The sequence below is a fragment of the Dermacentor andersoni genome, chromosome 9 (genome assembly GCF_023375885.2).
Source record: "Dermacentor andersoni chromosome 9, qqDerAnde1_hic_scaffold, whole genome shotgun sequence".
NCBI classification, from domain to species: domain Eukaryota; kingdom Metazoa; phylum Arthropoda; class Arachnida; order Ixodida; family Ixodidae; genus Dermacentor; species Dermacentor andersoni.
This window is the reverse complement of record NC_092822.1, coordinates 17,369,676-17,392,427: the sequence shown is the minus strand read 5'-3', so window position 1 is coordinate 17,392,427 and position 22,752 is coordinate 17,369,676. Positions and strand designations below refer to the sequence as shown.

General features: G+C 45.2%; 1 protein-coding gene across 2 annotated transcripts in view; it reads left to right on the top strand.

Annotated features, from left to right (window-relative positions):
• Positions 1 to 22,752, top strand: part of LOC126527475 (tudor domain-containing 6-like) — a 59,538-nt gene that overhangs the window by 23,500 nt on the left and 13,286 nt on the right. The window contains exons 5-8 of one of the 2 annotated variants that reach the window (XM_055068569.2): positions 7,207 to 7,356; positions 11,495 to 11,683; positions 11,794 to 11,811; positions 19,615 to 19,989. In XM_055068569.2, coding sequence (XP_054924544.1) covers positions 7,207 to 7,356; positions 11,495 to 11,683; positions 11,794 to 11,811; positions 19,615 to 19,989 — 732 coding nt within the window. The remainder of the gene's footprint in view (positions 1 to 7,206; positions 7,357 to 11,494; positions 11,684 to 11,793; positions 11,812 to 19,614; positions 19,990 to 22,752) is intronic. The other variant, XM_055068570.2, reaches the window with a different exon arrangement.

The following is a 22,752-nucleotide window of genomic DNA, read 5'->3' as shown; positions in this document are numbered from 1 at the left end:
CTTCTTGAAGTTCTTGGGTTCAGCAAGAACAGGCTGAAAGTAAACATGTCCACAGTAAAGATTAGTAAGCGCCAATTCGGCAATTGGTGGAAGAAAAGTAGGGAAATGACAAACAACGGAGGCATGCAAAAACGAAGTTCATGATAGGGGTTGAGGAAGTTTGGTTATAGGAATTCTTCCTGGTTCTCTCTCTCTCTCTCTCTCTCTCTCTCTCTCTCTCTCTCTCTCTCTCTCTCTCTCTCTAATATAGGTACTAGGCAATTAGGCAATATAATAAGAGCTTGGTGGGGCAACCCAGTGTCACATTCCAAAGAGGACGCTCATAGCATCCATCCACCCCTCCATCCATCCAGCCTGTGCCCTGCCACTCTTTTCCGTAGGCTTGCGCTGTCTTCCTGCGCAGTCCTGCCTGCCCATCGGATAAAGCTGTCGCAGTGACACCTTGAAGTAGGTGCAAATCTGCCATGTGCAACAGTTGGAAATTGAGCCTTCTGCTCTGCCGCTGTCACCACTGCCAATATGCCATTGTACCACCCTCGTCTTGGGTATGTGCCATTGTATGGAAATTGTCATCATCATTATCAACAGATGGACATGCTTCTTGTCCAATCCCCATTGTGGGTATGTGCCATAGTAAGAAATCGTAATCATCAACATGCTGCAATCAGCTCACGAAGAGCTACTTGGAAGCACGACATGTACCTCCTGCTTCTTTGCCAATCCCCTGCTTTGGGTATCTGCCATTGTACTACCCGCTACTTGGGTATGCATGATTGTATGGAAATCGTCATCATCAATATCGGTAAGGAGGCATGCTTCTTGGCTAATCCCCCGTTGTGGGTATGTGCCATAGTAGAAAATCATAATCATCATCAACACACTTCTTCATCTCAAGACTACTTGGAGGCACGATGTGTACCTCCCACTTCTTTTCCAATCTCCCGCTGTGGGTATGTGCCATTGTTTAGCAGGGTAAAGTTGTAGGCCAGTCAGTGAGACATTGTGAATAAAACCGCTGCAGACACGGGACGGAGGGAGACTGGAACACACGAAAACAACCGCCCTCTGTTGTCGTCTCCCTCCATGTCGTGTCTGTAGCAGTTTTATTCACAATGTGCCATTGTACTACCCGCTACTTTGGTATGTATGGTTCTATAGCAGTGATCATCATCGTCATGATTAACGTGCAGAAACACTTATTGGCCGATCCCCCGTTTTGAGTCTGTGCCATGGTGGGAAATCGTAATCAACACATGGCGATCATGTCAAAGAGATAGTAGGCATTGGCACTATATGTGCCGTCCACTTCTTGTCCAATCCTCCGTTGTGGGCATGTGCCATTGTACCACCCGCTTCTTGGATATGTGTCATCGTATGGAGTCATCATTATTATGGTTAGAGCATCGGACTGCTGCGCTGGCATGCAGAGTTTAGTATCTGGCCACCACATGCATGCTTGTTTTACTTAGCTTTTTTTTTTATCTACTTAAAAATAACCCAACTAGCGACCAACTGACTGACCCAGGCGAAATCATAGGATGGCAGGGAAAGGAAGCTTCGCTTTAAATATTTAGTAGGTTGGACTGTAGTTGATCTACATAATTTGAAATGTTAAGCAAATCGTTGTAAAACAAGATGCCGACGTGCCTTTTTATTTTTGCGGCTTATGCTTGCCAAAGCCAGAAAAACGCAGATCGCTTTTTTTTTTTTTTTTTTTTTTTTTTTTGTCATCTTGGCAGGTGAGTACTGTGGCGAAACTACCATCGTGGGCATCTACTGACCTTTATCAAGCTTGCCTCATGCATTTTCTTGTTCACACAGTGGCTAGGGGCTGGAAAACGTACAATCACAGTTTGGTAGCATACTGGACATTGGTGCTGAAAGATTGTGTTTACCGGGAACATATTAACCAGCAGAAAAGAAGCGTTGCTGTGTTGGGTCATTTCATTGGGTCACTTTAGGGAACTCGATTGCATATGTTGATGCTGGGAAATCAGACAAAATGAGATCATATCAACTAGGTTCTACTGTATTAGAAAATCTCTAATGTCATCAAATATAACATTTTTGATATTTGTATTCGAAACAAATCAAATATATTGCTTGCTGTGCAAAAGCAAACACAGTTCTCAGCGTCTGTTTCTAAATTGAAAAATATGTCTTTTTTGTGTGGAATATTGTGATGACTACATGCTGCTGGTTAAATTTAGGATGTAAAAGCACGCTCGACCATTAGACGTCTAAGCCTTGCAAAAGAACCAGCCTCTCAAAGCAAGGGCATGGGATTGTGGACAGTGAGGTTGCACTTAAGGCATAACAAAGAGTGATGGGGGCCAATGTGTAAAAGAACATATTTGCAACAAGAATGCTCTTTCCGGGAGTGTAGGTTCAATGGGCCAGTACTCAGCTCACTGCCACATGCACATGCCGCACCTCGGTGCAGTGTACCACATGCCTGATCCAACATTTCATAATAGAGCAATGGCCAATCCGCTACTGCAATGTGCGCCCAAGCAAGATATGGGACATTTAATACAGACCTCACAGGCAATGGATGTTCCATGATGGGCTTTGCCAAAATGCTGGAGTGCATTGTGGTATGTTAGAAGGCACTATTCTAAACAAATACAAATCCATTACACACGATTACTTGAAGTTAGAACGTTCTTTTTCATGCAGTCGAAGAGGCCCACTCCCTTCTTCCTGTAGTACAGTTAAACCTTGTTAGTATATCGAAATTCCGTTGTATTGAAATTCGACCTTGTATGTGAATGAGTATAGTAGCTGATAGATTTTTCTTACACAAAGAGGGGCCGCAGAATTTTCCGAGTTATTGGGCAACCAAAAAAAGCTGATTTGAATGAGAAAACAACTCATTTTGATGAATTTGGAAGTTGGCCACAAATGACACTGTTTCATGCCATGTAAACGACATCTTCACATCGGTGGTGCAAATTAAGCGAAACCAGCCACGCTTTCGCATGTACTACACCCCCGCGGTTAATAGCGTCACCTGCACTGGCATGACGCTATCATGAAAAGCGCCTGCAGCAGGGAGCGAATACTTCGGCTGTCTCTTGCTTCCAGTGGGTCACCAAAACTCGAGATTACGCAACCTCCAATACTAAACGCTCGGGAAGACAGCTTACATGATACCACGCTGTCTCGGCACGCCCACTCTTTGCACACGCAGCAGGTTACCTCTAAAGCAGGGTGCACGGCTGCATATGTGCTCAGCCGTGCTTACAGCCATGCACAGCCATGGCCGAGACATGCGGCAGAAATTGCGAGGCACGCCAACTTACCCGCCCCGACTCTCGCGTGCGCTTGATTGCATTACTGCGAGCTCGCGCCCCTCCCCCTCTTTCTATTTGCTCGTGTTGGAAGGTGGCTTTTGTGCGTGAAGCCGCCGTCTTTCTCTCTCACCTTCGTACACTTTGACTTGCACTTAAAGCACATAGTGCGTGGGCCCACGACAGGATCTTTTCACAGTCTGAGTTTATATGGAACATTATGCAACTTTGGAGGTCGCTCTTGTCGTGCTGCGCACGATTTAAGAGATGAGTTTGCAAGCAGCCACTTGTAATTCAATCATTTGACCATCTGCATCCGCAGTAGTTTCCATTTATTTTCTTGGCGTTTCCTTGCTGCGGAAGTGAAATTTTGTTACATTGAAATTGCTACAAACACACTTCTTAATAGTGAAGTTCTAATTACATGGTATTCTATAGGCAAGAGGTTAAGAAAAGTTAAATACTTCGTTGTAGCGAGAATTTTGTTATATCAATGTTTAACTGTATCATGTAGTACAGTCGCCGACCGTTTATTCGGACCTCACGGGGACTGCGGAAATGTCCAAATAAACAAGTGTCCAAAAACGCAGATTAAGAAAAAAAAAGAGGAAATCCTTTATTTCCACGCACTTATTCGGACTTGGCAGTGGGCTTGAAGAAATCGTGAATGCGCCATTGCATGCTGTTCCATTTACGCGCAATCAGATAAGCCTGAATAAGCCGGAGAAGGTCGTACGGTCACTATAGGTGCCTGAGAGCACAGTCATTGCTTGTACATGCGACGGCAGCGGTGCAGCAGAATGACGAATGATCTCGCTGTCGTGGAGTTCTGCTCATGTCAGTACAGCAGTATCAGCACCTGTGAAACTGTCAAATGAGACGGTGTCCAGAATCGCAATGCAACCACTGCGCAGGTCTCGGCAGAACATTTTCGGCGTCAATAGGGAGCACACCGGAAGGCGACAAATACTAGGCCTCTCGGAACCCGCGTGCCGGCATTCCCCATTGGAGTCTGCACGGGCACTGTCGGTGCCATTAAACACTTGACACTATGTTTCCGTATGCCGCGTTGCATCACCGCAACCTTGGCACAGCACACAAAGCAAACATCACCACGCTGTCACGCCGACACCAGTCGTACAGACGAAAAACTTGGCCTACTCACAGCGTCGTGCACGAAGAAAGAAACAAATCAGCAGCTGGATTGTCTTGACATGGCTTACTAAGCTGAGACTGGAGCTGCTGTAGCTACGAAACAGGCAGAAACGATGATGATGAGTGGGGACTTGCAGGAGTGCCACTTCGTGGGGCAGCAAGGAGGCTCCGCTCAAAACAAAAATGGCGTTCAGCAAGTCTAACCATGCACCGGTCAGAGTCGGTGCATGGTGCTCTCGATCGAGCTGACTCAAGGAGTGTCCGAAAAATCAGACAAGAGGTTGCAAGGTGTCTGAACGTTCGGCAGTTGTTATACATTATGGTCTATGGGGAGAATGGCGATGCCGCGAAGCAGACCGAATAATCGAGCATGTCCGAATTTTTGGAGTCCGAAAAATCAGTCGGCAACTGTACACGTCGCATTATGTGAGTGGTTGCGCTATATTCTTGTGAATGCGGTACCTTGACAACAGTAAGTCGGTCAGATGTCTCACACTGGAGGAAAGCAGAAGGTGCTTGCTGCTCAAGCTGTGCTGATGAAGTCCTGCTAGCACGTGGCACAAAGATTGGGAAAAATAAAAGACAATGTTCTTCAGTAGTTCTTGTCTAAGCTACAGCCATAGCAAACAGTGCAGCACCATTTCATTTTGGTTGGGTCTGAGTGCAGCTTTTACCATGCTCATTTGTTACTTTTGAAATGCCACCCCCATTCATGAGGTTACTCATTGTATTTGCTTGACCGCAAATGCAATGAGTGATGGCTGGCACATGGTCAAATGGCTCCGAGTTTGGAACATTTGATAAAGCACATATTGGATAGAATAGACAGCTAATGTGAATTCCTCAACTTTCTAATTTAACATGAGCAAGGTTCCTAGACCTCATCAAAATCCTGCAAAAGCCTTGAATTTGGAAAAAGTGACTCAAGAACTCTTAAAACTCCTTGAATATAAATGCGCTCCTTGAATTCCTTGAAAGCGGTGGTGGTGGGCAACTTTTAAACCTACAAACACTGCATATGGGCTATGCCATGGACAGTGCCTATTGGAAGATGATCCTAAATATTTTCTTTTCAGTGTTGCTAAGCAGTGTAATGTGGCGTGTGTGTCAGCATCCAACAACAGGCTTGTTTAAATTGACATTGCCGTCGTGGAGCTAGATGAAGCCAGGTGGAGCAACCAAGCCGTGCCACTAATTTTGTTGTTTTTATAGTTCACACTGCAGCCATCATATAAAGTAAGTTTCAGCCATTTGGCTTTGATGCAATGAGTCTCTTTGGCTGAAGCTGGACACTAACTAACCCTCAGGCTGGGAGGCAATTGAAATCATTGCAATGGAAAACTCAACTTTGAAAAGCCCCCTAAAGAGCTTTAGGCATGTGTACGACTCAGCAGTTGCTCAGCTGCAAGAAATTGCAGCTAAGGAGATTTTACTATTTTTTATTGTAAGTTTACGAATAAGGCTTATTTTCCCCTCCTTGAATTTTGAATAGAATATTCTGTACGAAGCTTGCATGAGTCAAATACGCAATCCTTTAGTGTAACGGTTTACTAGTCTATTTTTTTACCGTTGACAATGTAATTGCAATGATTCAACATGTTAAAATAATACCCGTGCCACAGGGGTTAGGTTCATGGCATTATATTGCTGCTACACGTGCATACTTAATGACATTAAACGTCGCGATGATGATAGCAACAGTGAAACGATTAAGTTTGCTTGCCAATCGTAATACAATAAAAACAGTTATTTAGAAAGCAAATGTTTAAGAAATGGCATGAGAAACATTAATAGACGTATTTTATGTAGTTTACTTCAGGAATGTCATTGTGACATCCAGCCGTGAACTGTTTGACGCCGAAGCTAGCTGAACGGCCAATTCATAGCGTAGCCAACGCATAAAAATTGGAAAAATGGCGCTCACAGCTTCAAAGCTTTCAAGCAGCAATCCTGAAAACTGATCGTTTGCTCCAGTGTGTTGTGGCATATGTGTTTCTTCGAGCCAAACATCGTCGAGAAAAAAATTCTAAGGCTTCAGTATAAGACCAACAAGGCAAGGAGTTGCCACCGTGCAATCGAACAGTTTCTCATGGCTAGCGCACTCATGATTAGTACTGTAGCCGTGCCTACTGGCAAGATCGCCTGCTGATCTTTACGAAAATAAAGAGCTCCTGTTTAAAAAAAAAAGTGAAGAATATGTTAGTTGTTTTTATCTACAAGTTTAATATTGCAGAATGTGGTCACCACGGCCACAGCGGGGACATTGGAAACGAGAGTACGCATTCGATGGTCAAGTGAGCTGTATTACTTGTAAGAACGCCCTACGCCGTGAAAAAAAGAGCTCCTTTTAAAAGAAAGTGAAGAATATGTTAATTGTTCTTAACTAAGAATTCATTTAGTCTCATCAGAATGTGGAAACACTGGGAACGAGAGTACGCATTTGGTGGCCAAGTGAGTTACGAGAATGCACTACGTCGCGAATGGCATTAAGCTTTAATGACACTAAGCATGTCCGTGTGGCGACCCGCAAATTGCATTAAAGTTTAAGGCATTAGCAAGGTAATGTCATTTACTGTGCCTGTGTGGCATGCGTATCAGCTAACTTGCTAACAAATGCATGTGCATATTATTCAATATTTGAAGCTAAGTATCCCTATTCGAAACTTATATCTGCACACTTTTTCCCCCCATCACAATCTCTATTGGTTGTATCATTTTTATAGACGGAGGTTCACCTGAACTCAACCTTTTTCTACAGCTGTACCACGTGGGCGGCTTCCAATACCCGGCTCTGATGGAAGGTGTTGCGGTGCCCGTTGAAGCTTGCTGGGTGTTGACGCCTGGCGAAGTCTTCGTTCAGCTTACAGAGACACAGGGTGCCCTTGAGCAACTCATGAGTGAAATGCAGGTAAGCTGTGTCGTGTGTTGTGAGGTATGGCGTAGTGGAGGGCTTCAGGGTAATTGTTCATGTTGTGGGAGTCTCGTATCTCGCTGGAGTACCGACCACCATGGGTTTGGGCTTAGCGAGCCCTTCAAACCACCTCAACTGTCACTTCTCGTAGTCTTTGCACGCCGCCGCACACACACTTGGGCCACAAAAGAGGGTGAAGATTAAAGCGAAACATAGCTTGGCTGTTCAACTATTCTTATAAAACTGAATTTTCATTAATTTCACTGTAAAATAAATATTTTAAGTGAAATTGCCGCAGTTCCATAAAAAAAAAAAATTTTGTGCTGCATTCTAGCTCTGGTGCGTAGGAGTGATGTTAATGCTTTCTAAGTTTTGTATTTTGGCTGTGTTGGCCTTGTAAAGTTTCTTTAAAGGGACTGACAACTGACCAGAATGTGTTCTGAGACGGCAGTGCAAATGAGATGACCATGATTTACAGTGATAGAATCGAGCACGCTGTTTGCAATTGAAGTAGGAATTGTAACTTTAAATTAGCAAAGAACGTCTTGAAAACTAGTAAGTGGCAAGGCCTGGCACTGAGATCTTGGTACTTTGGATATAATCTATGAGATTACTTTACGTCTGTTTGCGTTTATTAAGTACAACATAATTAATGTTTAACCCTTTGAGGGTCGAATTATTTTGAAAAAAACTTTCCCAGGTGGTCAAATTATTTTCTTGCGGATCTTGAATGTCCAAAATGTATTAAGTCGGGAATAAATAGTCAAAAATAATTAGGAACAGTATTTTGGTGTCGGCATCACTCAGAATTGCAAAATGTTCAATAGTATTTCCGAGCGTGGTACTCCTTGTAACACGGGTCTACGCACAGCGCCTTATCGCAGTCTGCACACCTAAAATGCGTGTCTGTTCTCTTGAAGCGAGGAGTTGTGTTGGCGCACACATGCCATCTCTGCATGCGGCTGCCTTGGGCAGAGGTCTGAGGCACCCTCTTGCGTAAGCGCGTTGCCGCGGAGAGCGAGAATACCTCGCGAACGGCGCTGATAAGCAAGTGGTGATAACCAAGCTAAGAGAAGTGCCAATCAAGATAGAAATCAACTTCCGCCGCCCCTGCGAGAGCGTGCCGACAAAGAGAAAAACAACGTTTCGCGCGCCTCCGTTGCGATCACGCGGCGGAACCGAAACCGCGAAAGCGCGTTGCCACTGAGAGCGGGAATACCTCGCGAACGCCGCTATAAGCAAGCTAAGAGCAGCGCCAATCAAGATAGAAATCAACTTCCACCGCCCTGCAAGAGAGTGCCGACAAAGAAAAAAATGACGTTTCGCGCGCCTCCGTTGCGATCACGCGGCGAAACCGAAACCGCCAAAGGGGCGTTGCCGCAGTCTGAGCGACGCGCTGAAGCTAGCAATCAGCTCTGTTTACCTCCCCAAGAAGGTAGCACCAATTTCAAACGCATCTTGTAAGTGCTAAGAGGTGGCAGCACCTCCCGATGAGCGCTCATCGTCATTATGGCGCGAAATTTCAAACGGAGGGTCGGAACCGTACCCGTACGGCAAAGACCTTGCGGGACAGAAAACCGCCGCCGTACATGTACGGCGAAAACCTTCAAAGGGTTAAAATTGCATTTGCTATATTATGAGACACTTGCACTTTATTCTATGCTTTGGAAATCAAAAGCACACACGTGGCCACCGCAACACGCTGAACCGCGTATCACATGCAAAAAATTTCGTTTCGTTTTCGATCCGGTTGGTTTAGTTTTGACTGGTCAAATAGTAAAGCAGTTGGACAGGAATCCATAGAAACATGTAGCTATTACCGCAGATACTTTAACACTTCGGAAAGCATGAATCGCAGGAACCTCGCAGTCGTAGACAAAATAATACTTTCTCACAGTTATGGCCGCACTTGTCGTCTGCATCCCACTAATGCCGGTGTATAATCGCTGTTGCGCTCACGTGTCACCGTTTTCAGCATCCATCCAGTGAAGGAGTACATCCTCACTGCAGATCAAAAAATTCTGACAAAATATGTTCCACGGTGTTTGCCACATTACCACTCCACGATTAGACACTCTTATCGGTAAGCTTTCCATTGCATTAAAAAAATTAGGTACCGTGAAAATTTCTTGTCAGTTGCTTTAAACTTGCTATGCTTAATCCTTGGCTCCTTTAGAATACAGTGTAGCATTTTAAATCAGCAGATCGCAAGATCTAATACGTCATGGCGCACTGCTGTAAAATCTTGAAGCCAACGTTGCTACCCTATAAAAATAGCTCTTTGGTGTTGCAAAAGGGTTAGTTACTAATGCAGGTCAAATTCTCTCTTTAAAGGGCTCCTCACCAGGCCACGTAGCAAATTTAGGTTATACGATGAAAGTTGTTGCATTCTACCGCAATAATTTTTCAAATTGCTTCTTTAATAGCCAAGGTAGAAATATTTTGACAGAGGCAAGATGTAGGTGAAAAATATATTTACAAAATATTTACAAAGAAATCTGGGGCAAGAGACGATGCCTGATCCGGTCCACGTGCAAGCGACCTCATCGTCGTCTTCATAGCTTTGCCAAATCTCACATTCATTAATGTATCGATCACTCCCTAATATCACCCTCCGGTGGCGGAAGCGCCATCCTGGCGCTTGCTACGACAGTGCAGAGCTAGAAGGGCAATAGGGCTTTAGCCAGACTGGCCCTTGGGCCACTAAACAACACACATTCATTCATTAGAATCGTCCAAATACGGTTGATGATGGGCTCATTTTTTCAACCGATGTTATCACTGTTCTCTGGAAACATCAGTTGGTAGCAAGGAGGTCGAAGTAGCAGGACCCAGGGGTATAATCTCGTAATCGACATCACCAAGTTGACGCAGCACCTTGTATGGCCCGATGTAAAGTGGGAGGAGCTTCTCTAGTAGGCCAATGCGGCGGCAAGGCAATCATAGGTGGACCAGAGAGCCAGGCGTGAAGTGCACGCTTCCGTGTCTGCTGTTGTAATGGGACTTTTGGGAGTGTTGCGAAGCACAGAGTCAGTTGTGAGCAAGTTGACGTGCTGCATGGGTTTGGATTGACTTCGATCTTTAGACTAGCGGCGTTTGCTTGTGGCGCAGTAAACGAAGCTATAATCATATATTATCACGTAAAATCAAATTTTATTTATGCAGTATTTTATATAATGTACAACACATTATATAAACTTTGTATGACTTTGAGATTGAAGCACGGCTTACTATGGTTTATTACCAGGGCACACCAGGGTATGCATTCTCGTGCGATTCTGTTCCCGGTTTAACGCCAGAGAATAATTATTTATTTTTACAGTAGCAATAACAACCATGCATGTACTTATATAAACATACTCAAGTATTTATGGAAATAAATATTTTGTATTGTGAGAGTGTTGTGCCCTTGAGAGGAATGCTACAAGTGTCGTCTGCTACGACGCCTACTCGCTGCGAACGAAAGACTTTTCTCGCAGATGACAGGCACTTGTGAACTCTCTCGCTCTTTCGGAAGGCTGCGTCGGCTGTCACTGTCGGCTGTCAGCTGAACGTCTTCAAGTACTTTTAAGCACATTTGCTGCAGTGCTAGCTGGGACGCTTGTGGCCTGCTACGAGGATGCTTCATTATATTTTATATTGACGTACCGCTTCCGAAGCGTTATGGCATGGCTTTGCACTTACCCATTTTGCAACACTAGACTTCATCTTCAAGGGGTGTACGGTAGCGCGATTAAAATACAGTACGGGACAAAATTCGCAATTTAACGAAGCCTTTTGCTGCAAGTACAACTTCGTTATATCAAGGTTGGGTTGTATACATGTACGTAGGTGCACTTGCTGATGTATGTCATCCCCCCCGTTAGACTGGGGTGCCTGCAAGGAAAAGAGTAAACAGCATTTAGTTTGAAATTTCAGCTCTTTCTGTGGCGCATAGCGTTGTAATTCTTAGCAGACACGATTGTTAGTGCACAATTTATGCACTGCGCTTGTCAGCTCAAAATGGCCAGACCTGGTGAGGGGCCCTTTAATGTCTGTTTAAGGTCTTGCTTTTTTTTTTTTCATATCAGGCTGTGACTGTGCTATTATCTTATACATATGTTGTGCCGTCTGCACCGTCTCTGCTTTGTGGCAGGTATACTATGCCAGTCTTGGCGACGTGGTCAGCAGTGACATTCGCCCAGGCCAGGCATGCGTAGCCCAGTACCAAGAAGACGGGAAGTGGTACCGTGCCCGCGTGGTGCACGCGAAGGGCGGATTGCTGGGCGTTCAGTATGTCGACTACGGAAACTGCGAAGAAATCCCCGAGGGCTCTGTGCGTCAGGTAAGCTCCCAGCCACAAGGGAGGATGCCTTGGAAAGATGTGGGACGTACCTCATTGTGGGAGTTAGGTTCGAGATTGCTAAATTTATTGCCCTTACTACTTCCACGCAGGATCGCCGTGCAAAGAAGGTAAGCGCACCTGCCTGCTTTCATCCTCATCTTCATGGTTGTGCATGCATGCTCGCACCTGCACATTAGTTTTGCTCTTGCTATCACCATTGGTGTATGAATTTATTTTATTTTTAAGGAGCTGGCTTTGGTTTTTTCTTACCTGTTAAGTGCATGCAAGAATGCTAGCGCTCTGTTTAGGCAACCATTGAGCCAACTTGGGTGAACTTTATTTCAACAAAGCTTTGGCATACAACTATCGCACCCTAAATTCATTATTTATTTTTAAGAATGCATTGACATACGACCATTACATGAAGAAACTAGAAGTAAATGCAAATTGACAGAACAAATTTTGGATGGCATGGCAGACCACACTTAGTTTCCACAGCCATGATCAGATGGTGCCCACAAATTAAACAGAAAAATATAAAATAATGCGGACACAGGTGGCATGTGCTACACTTGAATAGTGTCAGTGTGGTTTGCAATCACCATGTTTTTGACTTCATGTGCACACGGATCTGTCTGAGAAATCGAACACAGCACTCGTACAGAGTCCGAAGTTTCAATCACTGTGCTACATTGGTTTTGTTGTGTTGTCAATAGTGGTGCGGGGAAGTCTGAATGATCAAGCAGGTGTGAAGAACTCGTCAGCGACTATACTTTGTCTGCTTTATGGTTAGCGGCAGTACGGTTGCTGTATGCTGAAGCTTTTCTTTGTTTGCAATCACCGATGCTCTTTCTGTCACGCAGGTTTTGTTCCTTTTGCACTTATCATTATCATTCATTGTCATCTTGAGATTAGTTACAGTTAGGTTCTGCAAGCTCTTCACTCATGGAGGAGTCCATCTGTTGTTGCAAGCAAAATACCATAGTCTAGGGCCAAAGCTCGTCTCAACGCTAGACTTGACATTTGGAATTTCAGGCATAGCCCAGCCGCTTTAATACATGCTAGTTTCTTTCTAGCCACTTAATGACAACCAAAAGTGGCCACATATTTGAAATTTGTTTTGTAGAGGGGCCTTGGATGGGTCTTGTACAGTAGCTTTATCGACCTAGTTTCAGAATTGTCCCTTGATTTTTCCTACTATATATTATTGTTCTCCATGAGTGGCATTATCTCTTTCTGTTACAGTCGAATGCACTTATAACAGTATTCGAGTGCCAAGAAAATGCCATTGTTATAGATAGACAACTTCAAGTTTCTGCCTGCGACAATAGCACTAATTGATCCCCTGCAGACATTCCTCTGTCGCTGGACGCCTGTTTTCCCGTTATAGCAAGCACACCCATTTGTGTTGGACTGTGTGCTATCACTGTTTATGCTTACACTTTGGCGAGTTTGGCTTCGTCATCCCATAACCTTGGTACACAGTATTTTTATGTCGCTCAGGGACACAACAGCCTTGAAAAGATTAAACACCAAGCCGTGAAATTGCTTTTTTTCTGAGAAATTCACAGGTCAGACAAGCGCTGCACTGTACACAGTCAAATAGCGCATTTTCCTACTCGAGTTGCCCCCTTACATACACTACAGACCCGGGCATGTTCACTCAGTAGTGGGCCCCATCGAAAAGACGCATCCTGCAGGACGAGCTAATGGGGGGAGAAGCATAGTCGTGGTTAAGGGGCTGTGTGAAAATGGAGTAAATACAATAGCACATTTTGGGCGGCAGCTTAAAGTGCAAATATCATGGGTGCTTTCCGGCAATTCTTCCCATATTCTGTGAGCCTGTGAAGCAGCCGCGTGATGGAAAATGATGTGATGTGCATTGTTTATTATAAAGCACTTAGAGAGCGCCTGTTGTACAATGAAAGACCAGCAAACGCAGCGCAAGTGCCACGAGCAACAAGAGAGAGAGCAGGCACAGTGCGACCGCCATGAGCACTGAGAGCATGTGTAGCGCGACTGAGTGCCGCATGTGGGCAAACAAAAGAGGAGCAAACGCAGCGCAAGCACTGTGAGCAACAAGAGCATGCGCACTGCTGTAGAGGCAACACACAGTGGCGCAGCTGTGTGACCACGATAAGGCACTATTTAACATTGGGGGCGCTTCTCAAGGGACACAGTAGTGCCGCTTAGCCAAGGTTGTGGGGTCTGTAACCAGTAGTTGTTGTAACTGAGCTGCATGAAAAAAGCAGAAAGGACAAACATGCAATCGGTTTACTTAGACATAAAGAAGTACTATTGTCGAAACTACTTGTAGCATTACCAGTTTTAACGATGCTCGTATGTAACAATGAGCAGCCACCCCACCGTGGACTTCTCGGTGTGTACAATGATAAAATAAACCGCTTACTACAAGGTTCCCATGCTGAATTATTAGCTGTAACAATCAAATCTGGCTACTAGGTGTCTACGCCGAAAAGAAAAGGCACACGAAATCTGAAACAAGAACAAAAATGCGAGCTACCGCACACCTTCTGCACATATCGTATTTACTAGTCTTAATGCGCCCCTGATTCTAACACGCACCCGATTTCTGCAAAAAGAAAGAAAGTTTCAAACCCCAATTCTAACGCACACATGACTTCTGTGACCAAAAGAAAAAGAAATTTGAATAATTTTTTCTTTCCACCGGTGAACAACTTCTTTATTAGGCCTGTACTTCATTTGCTATCACTCTCCGATAGCCCCCTTTCACTTTTGGACCATAGCATCTAGTCTTCAGTGCTGAACATAGCCAATGGGATCCCATCGCAAGTTTCTGCCACCCACTTTGCCGCTTGCTCGATAGAGGCATGCTTTAACCTGTTGCTGGCTGTGATTGTGTGGCATCCATTCATCATCCACTCACTATAATGTGCCCAAATGCAGGCCTTGACAGGCTTGTTACACAAGTCTAATGGCTGCAGCTGGAAAGTCATGCTCTCCGTTATTACCACAAGGTCTGTGTGGCAAGACCTGCCTGGCGAGACCTGCATCTTCTCATTGCAGGATGAAAGCATGTAAACTTGTTTGGCCCCCATTGACTCCTCTGTTGTGTTGGCAGGCGCATCAAAGTACACCGGAGTCTGGTCGGCATTGCTGATCTGGCCTAGTTGATATGCGTTGCAATATCGCAACCATAAAACATACCGCTGAAAAGAAAATGGCTTTTATTTGAATTCCTGTGGCAGCTTTTGGCAAGTACCAGTCCGTCTTCACAAAGAAAATCTTTGGGTCGTAAACCTGCTAATCCAGTTACAGCTTGCTTTAAATTAGCTTCTCGAAAGGCCTCGAGTCCTGAAGTTCAATGGCCTTTACCTGCAGTGCCTCCGTGGTCACGAACATGTGGTCCACTCAGAGCTTCAGGACGAAGTCTGCCATATCGTCTTCAAGGTTCGGGAACCCTCCTGTTCACGGACCGTGGTGGTCTTTACTTGAAGCTTTACTGTCAAAAGTGGACTTCAGTTTTTGCCATTTGCAAACGTAAGTCTCCAGTACGCCGAAATCGCGTGTCACAGCTTGGTTTCCACTCACCTCTGTGCGCAGGATTACTTTACACTTAAAGCCATTGTCACAGTGGAAATGGCACGCCTTCATGGCCGCTGAATCCATTTATCGGGCACGATAGTCTGCGGAGTGAATATGCGAGTAAATCACACAGGTACAGCTCACTGTAACAAAGGCCAGCCTATAGAATATGATCGCTGCGACTGTAGAAAACAATGGGGAAATGTGCTGCCATGGTTGCCAGCAAAAAGTGTACTGCCACTGCCTTGTAATGGTGATGGGAAGTTATGGGGTGAGTTTCGGTTTGTACTTGATTATAACGCATATGCGATTTTGGTGCCTATTTTCATTTAAAAAAGGTGCGCATCAGTATTGAGGAAGTAAGATGTGCCTTTGTGCCGTGCACTTCACATGGCTTGCCTTTGTCGCGTCTCCCGTTCCCCTTGCACCCCTCTGATACACGAGTCGACTGCACCCATGGAGGAAGTAAATGAATTAGGAGAGAGCATTGCGGCATGCAAGCAGCCTTGGCAAGCGAACTCTCCGTGAGGCTCACTTGTTTGGCTGCACTGTCATAGCTCTGCCCTCAGTGGGAGCACCAGAACCTGCCGTGCGCTCTTGACGCAACGATCACAAGTTGGGCCAGTAAGTTTTGCTTCAATCGTGTGGGGCGACACTCTCTCCCAACTTTTCCTTCCTCCACGATTGTGCCGGTGTTGGAGGGGTGGAAGGAAGGCAGGCTAGAGGCATGGGAGGCAGGCAATGTGTTGGGGTTGCAGTGAAGGGGTAACATGCAGCAAGCAGGTGGATGCAGCAGCTCACATTTTTTGTTTCTCTTTCAAAGATTTTCCATTCCTTCGTCTTTCGTAGCACACACCCATTAGCCACATTTAATTGCTATAACTGATAACGTGGCATGGGAGCATTGTAGTAAGAAGTTTATTTCGCCGTAGAACACATACAAAAGTTGCCAGTGCATCAGCTGCTCATAGTAATATCCAATGTATTATTAAAATCAGTATCGTTATAAGTGTGTTCGACTGTATACGTGCATTTGAGCATCACTCTAGCCAGCACCTCATTTACATTGCCAGCTGGGGAGCACATCAACTCTGGCTTCTGGCATTGTGCTCATTTTCCTGTGGGAGATACACACCTGCATGTGTTGCTTGGTGACGGCTTCACAGCAGACATAATTTTTCATCACTTACTGCACGACTTCATTCAAGTCATTATCAATGTGATAAACGGTAAGTGCTCGCCATGGTTACATTGTTGTTTTACTGGTGCTTTTCGCTTATCTGTGATGAGCTGTTTTGCCTTTCTGTGAAAAGTGCCACCCTCCTGAACCCTGCTTATATTTAGAATGTTTTTAGCTTCCCCTCTCTGCCCCTTTATGTCAAGTGTGCTTGCTTGTTTGCCTATGCTGCCATGTTGTCCACGATTATAGCTGCATGGATACACAAAGGTTTTTCAAAAGGGACAAAATATAATGAGACAAAAAATCGTTACATCAATTCAAAACTCAATATAAATTAAAGTGACGTGGCTTTGAAACAGTGAGTTGGTTATAGTTCTGGGGAAGAAATTAACTCTGGGAGAATTTATTCGTGAAGCTAACTGTTACGTTGATGTGTTGTTTCCTAGTGGCATAACCTATAAATGCACAAGAACATTGTAGGTATTAATGTTGAAATAACCGTTGGTTATTAAGCTGATTTGCCACAGTAAGGAAAGTGAATGTTAACCCCTTTGAGGGGTCGATTTTTTTTGCCATATGCGATTGCCCAGGGTCGATTTTATTTTATTGCAGATTCCAATTCTTCTTTGGGACTTATATTTTTAAAAATTGCCGCAATTTTTCTAGGGTGACTGTAAAGTGAGAAAAAAATATTTTGCATTGGTATATATGTACAGTGAAACCTCGTTAAACCGTAGTTGGCTGGCGCTCGGAAAAAGTATGTACTAAACGGTAGTACTGCTTAACCGGAATAGCATGAGATCGACCTCCTCCCTGTCAAAAACGGAACTCAGAGAGAGTGCAGTGAAAGGGGGAAAAGACATGCAGTATCTATTCAATTTACCCTACAAGTGTTATTTTCGTTTGATGCTACTGCGGCCTCAAACTTACTGAAGCTGCGAGCCAGCTTTTCAGCCATACACCTCTTTCAGCAAACACTCGCATGGCAGATTTCTTGTTGGTGTAGCATATTCTCCGTGCACAGGTGTGGTGGCGTTTCAGAAGTCACAGGGCGCCTTTTTCATTGCGGGGTTCTGTTCTCGTTGCGACTACTGCATTCATGAGGCTGACGTAACTCGCAGCTTCTTCAACTGTCGGGCCTAAATCCCCCGTGCTGTCCTCTTCACTGTTGCTAGGCGACATTTTGATAACAACAGAGGCAATGATGGTGAAAAGTCGAACCTCGCAACTGACATCTCTTCGCGGTCGGAGCAGCGCTGCCGAGGAACTTCTTCGCATTCCAAATGCCACACACCATAGTCAACAGTAGACCCATGTCGCGTGCCAGCGCCGACTTCGTGTCACGTTCAATAACACGAACTATGTCTAATTTTTCTTCTATGCTGAGCACCCGCTTTTTTTTCTTTCTTTCTTTTTTTTTTTTTTTTTTTTTAATTATCCGAGCTTTGGCAGTAGCGCGAGTCCTCGCTTGCACAACGCTCTCTGGCAAGGCGCCAAAATGACGTTGATGTTGATGTGGCTTCACGCACAAACGCACAGGGCACTTGGAGGCCGTTCTGATCTCTGAGGCTTGTTGTTCTGCCGGGCCGCCCGATGGAGACCACGTACCACCGTGTTTGCACAACGAAAAGAGGAAACACTACGTGTTAGCCGATACGTATGCAATATGCGGATACAAAACACGTTATGCTCAATGGCCGCTGAGTCGGGCATTTGGCTTTACTACTTTTAAAACGAAACTACTGTTTAAGCGGGTACGGTTTAGAGAGTTTTTACTGTACTCTTAATTCATGAATAACGATAAAAAAGTAAATAAACTTATAGGAATTAAAAATTTGATGCATTCTTATACGCATAGTTCAAGGCCTTGAAAATGCGCACATGAGAATGTTTAGCAAGATTCGAATGTTCCTGCTCTCTCACTGATATCTAATATGTACATCCATAGCATAATCGAACTGCGTAGGTGCGTGCACTCAAGAAAGCTGTGTGGTTGTGTGCCCGTCAAAAAAAAGCATGTGTGACAAACTTCCGCTAATCTTTATCTTATTGCCAACCAGCAGCAATTAGTTTTCGCGAGTGTCAGAAAAAAGAAACAAAGCAACGGAAACGCATGCACAGCAGCATATTTCCTATGAGCACCCCTGTGAGCACTAAACGAGCGAGAAAGAGACGATTGCCCTTTGACCGATTAGTAACGAGATAGCCATCAGTTTTGCAAGCGCAAGAAGCTGAAACCACCTGCGGAACAAACCCAAACTGCTGCCTGCCAATGCGCGAGCGATAGTATATAGACGCACCGGAGCAAAGTAGCTCAAAAACAACCCATGCAACGAAAACCAAGAGGGGGAGGCGCACAAAAAAAAATTCCCTGTATTCCCACATAGTGGCAGCACATGACAGAAAAGAAAAAGTCGGGAAATTGGCACGCTTTTTAAACGTACAGACGGCTCCGTAAGTATACAGCATCGACCATTTTTGGACTCGTTCGCGGCGCTGTATATTTGCGTCATTGACCCTCAAAGGGTTAAAGCAGTGTGCTTAAAACCATAGTTGCTCTTCAGTTCACTAAGAACTGCCACAACTTGTATTCTTCGAAGCAATGGTGGCATAGAAAAGGAAGTTTTTCGAAAGCCCAAGAAACCGTGACTGGTTGCTGAAGAAGTTTGCAAGTGGCTTGATAAAAGCAACCAGCCCAGTTGAACATAGCCAGTCACTCTTCCTGACTTTTGCTCTTTATGAATGGCTACATGAACACCCAAGCGAGAAATTGTATCTGGTTGTACTTCTCAGATTCAAATCTTCTAGAGGGAAACATAATGATCTGCATCAGATAGCAGTGACAGTTGTCAATCACATCTGAGAGAACACGTTGTGTTCCTGAATTCTCAATTGAAAGCGTCAGTGGTGAAAAAAGATTACTGTGAAGCAAGTTTATATGAAACATCAGGTCACAAACACTGACCTGCTCTGAAATAACTAGCAGAAAACACTTTCTCTGTGGTGTAGCCAGAACAGCTTGCTGTAGCTTTACCATCTAAAATTAGCCTTATGAAAATTACCGGCACCAGCAGTCCGGATATGAATGTGCAACCGTGTACTAAGTTGCCAAATTTTTTTATATGTGCAAGTGCTCACAGCTTCAGTTGTCCTCTACTGAGCTCCTGTTGCACATGCTGCACAGATCCTGGCAAAGTATGCAGAGCTGCCAGCACAGGCCATTCGGTGTCGGATCCGTTCAGTGGCTCCCCCACGTGGCCACTCGACATGGCCAGAGCTGGTAGACCAAAAGCCACTGGAGCAGGCCTTTGAGGGTGTGTTCCTCTGCCGACCAGCCGCGCAGAAAGATGGTGTCCACCTGGTCGACCTCGAACGCCAAGGTGGTGGGCCGTCCCTCGTCGAGACCTTGGTCGCTGCAGGGCTTGCTGCGGACGTGACCACCATTCCCCGTGAGCTGGGATCCATGTCCGAGGCCAGCCAGAGCCAGAAGCAAACCCTAAGGGCTGTGATTTCACCTGCCGAGTTTGTTTTTCATCCGAAGCAGTATGTTGACGTCAAGGTGGGTTGCTGCGCTTGGTGGGGAGGTCCTGTAAACTTACTTTTTTATTATTTAGCTGATTAAGCAAAGCATGCCTATTGGGATGCTAAAGTGGCAGTACAGTCTCGAGGCCACATGTAACTGCCCCACTTAAGAGGAACTTTAGCTTGAAACAAACGAGACCCATGCGACCGTCAAAATATACATTATTTCAATGGCACAGAATCGCATGTATAATGAACGTCCTTGAGCCCTGCCGATTGGCTACACCAAACAGTTGATGTAAACCGGGCACCGGGATGCACGATGACGACTGCTTCCGACCGCAAGCACGCAAGCTGTTCTCCCCAGCCTCTTCACAGGCATACTACCCGTTTCAGGTCCCTCTCAAGTGAGCTCCCCTCTCCCTGTGGATAAGCGTTGGCCATGAGTGTCAGCATGTGGCTTCCAAGATCGCCCTCCCGCAAGTCCTCGTAACTCCACTCCCCTTTCCTCAATGTCGGCGGGCGCGCTACGGCATCGGCAGCCAGCTTGAAGTCCAGATTGTTTTCTGGCTGTTACCAAGAAGCAGGCCTCTCTGCATTAGTCTCCATGCTTCCTTGCTTGATTGTCGCACGTGCTCGTCTGCTCCATCAGTTGCGGTGCTTTGTTCTCCCTTTTGGTTTGTGTGGTACAAGCGCTTCATTCTAGTCGGGTATGAGTTCTATTCAGGATGGCGAACGGGAATGCCGTGCCTGCAGCAGTCACGAAACGAAAATTGCTGGACATGGCAACAAAACAAGCAATTTTGACAGAACTGTCTCAAGGTGATAAAAACTGCGAGCTGTTGAAGAAGTACAACGTGTTGAAATCAACCATCTTGACGATTCTGAAGAACAAAGAAAAGATCACCAAATTTACGGACAGAAAGCGCCTGTGGAAGGCCACCTATGTGGACGTAGAGGATGCGCTGCTGAAGCGAAATCAAAGACAAATATTGTCAAGCTAAAGTGATAGATTAGTGCGCGAGAATCTCTAAGGCAGAAATATTATCACAAATAGAGCCTTAATAATCGAGAAATTGAGGTAAATGCAGGACATGATTAGAGACTCCCACAGGGCATTCAAGTACTTGCACAGCAACGAAAGCACTCCTCAGTTAAATTTTGTCATTAGTACTCAACCACTCATGCAAAAAACATCTTTGTATGGTATTATAGACTAAATAAAATGCTATTTGCCTAGTTCTAATTCATTTTTAGAAAAAAGGAACTCATTGAAATTGCCTTTGCCAACGATGCGGGCGGTTGAAAGGTTTTGTTTTCACTTGACTCTGCACCAGCCAGGCTTTCGCCTTTTGATAGTTTTGTTATTGCATAGTGCTCCACTGGTTTTGATGGCTTGCAAAACTCGCACAAACTGCAAGTAGCAGAGAATTCAATTTCCATGTCATGTCAAAGGATGCCCAAATGGTCTACACCACTTGACCAAAAACCAGCTGCAGCAGCAAATCTGCCGCTCTGTTTTGTCATTAGGGACAATCAATGAATGCGATAGCAACATCACACAAGGTCGCGAGGTTCAATTTCAAAAAAGGTATTCGGACCCTTAAGATACAATTTCCTCGTAAACTAAGCCTTTTCTTGGCATGAAAAAAGTTTCGAGGTTTCTGGAATGGAATTTAAACAGTCCATGTCGACTTAGTTTTTGTCTTTAATGTCCCTGTAAGTGGTCCATCAACGCACATGCTCGCAACATTCTGATAGCAGACCAATGATGCTGGGTAAAGCCATAAACTTTGCATTCCTGCTGGATTTTCCTGGCTTCTGCCCAGGCAGTGGCTGGCTACATCGATTCAAAGTGTGGCATTGGATTGGTTTTAAGTTGATTGTCGGCGAGACAGCTTCAGCAAGTGACCAAGATGTTGCCACTTGGCTTGTAACAAACCAAGCCGCTATTGCAAGCTGTGCAGAGCAGGACATGCATAATGCAAATGCTGCATTATTTTATCATATGCTGCCAGATAAAACGCACGCCATGAAAGGCGGCTCATGCGCTGGTTGCAAACACAGTGAAGTATGTGTTACAGTATTTCTGTGCACTAATATGTATGGCAGTGACCGGCGCGTGCCCTTTGAAATCACAAAATCAATGACGCCGCGTTGCTTTCAGGGCTGTGTACCCATGCGCTACAAGCACAATACTAATGTGTGGATGACGTACAATTTATTCGCAGAGTGGATGTGCGAGCTTGACCGCTACATGCAGAGGCGAGAGAGGTGTGTGTCGCTTGTGCTCAACAGCTGCTCATTGCACCACATGCGAACTTCTCTGATGGCAGTGACTCAACTTTTCCTGCCTCCCAATACCACTGCTAAAGTGCAGCCGCTTGATTTCGGCATAATACACGCCTTGAAGGCATCATATAGGTGCTGCATTGGGGAGCACTTGCTTGTCGCTGTTGACAGCCCGGCCGCTAACTTGCTGCTTCGAGTTCATTGTATTCTGCTGTTGAGATAATGAAGGCGGCCTGGGCAAACGTGACGGCAGCTTGCTTAGAGAACTGTTTCCACAAGGCTGGCTCTGTCAGCGCAGTACCTGATTTCAAGCCTTCTCCGAAGAGGATGGTCAGGCGGCGAGTTGTGGCAGCACGTTGACTCCAACATGGGGGGCCATGACATTGGTTGGGATGATCTTAATTCAGCTGATGACGCTGATATTGCGGTACCGCGCACGGACGTGGGCATCATTTGTGAAGTGCAGGCCGAGAGCAATGCAGAGGAATTGGATGACGGTGAAACTTCA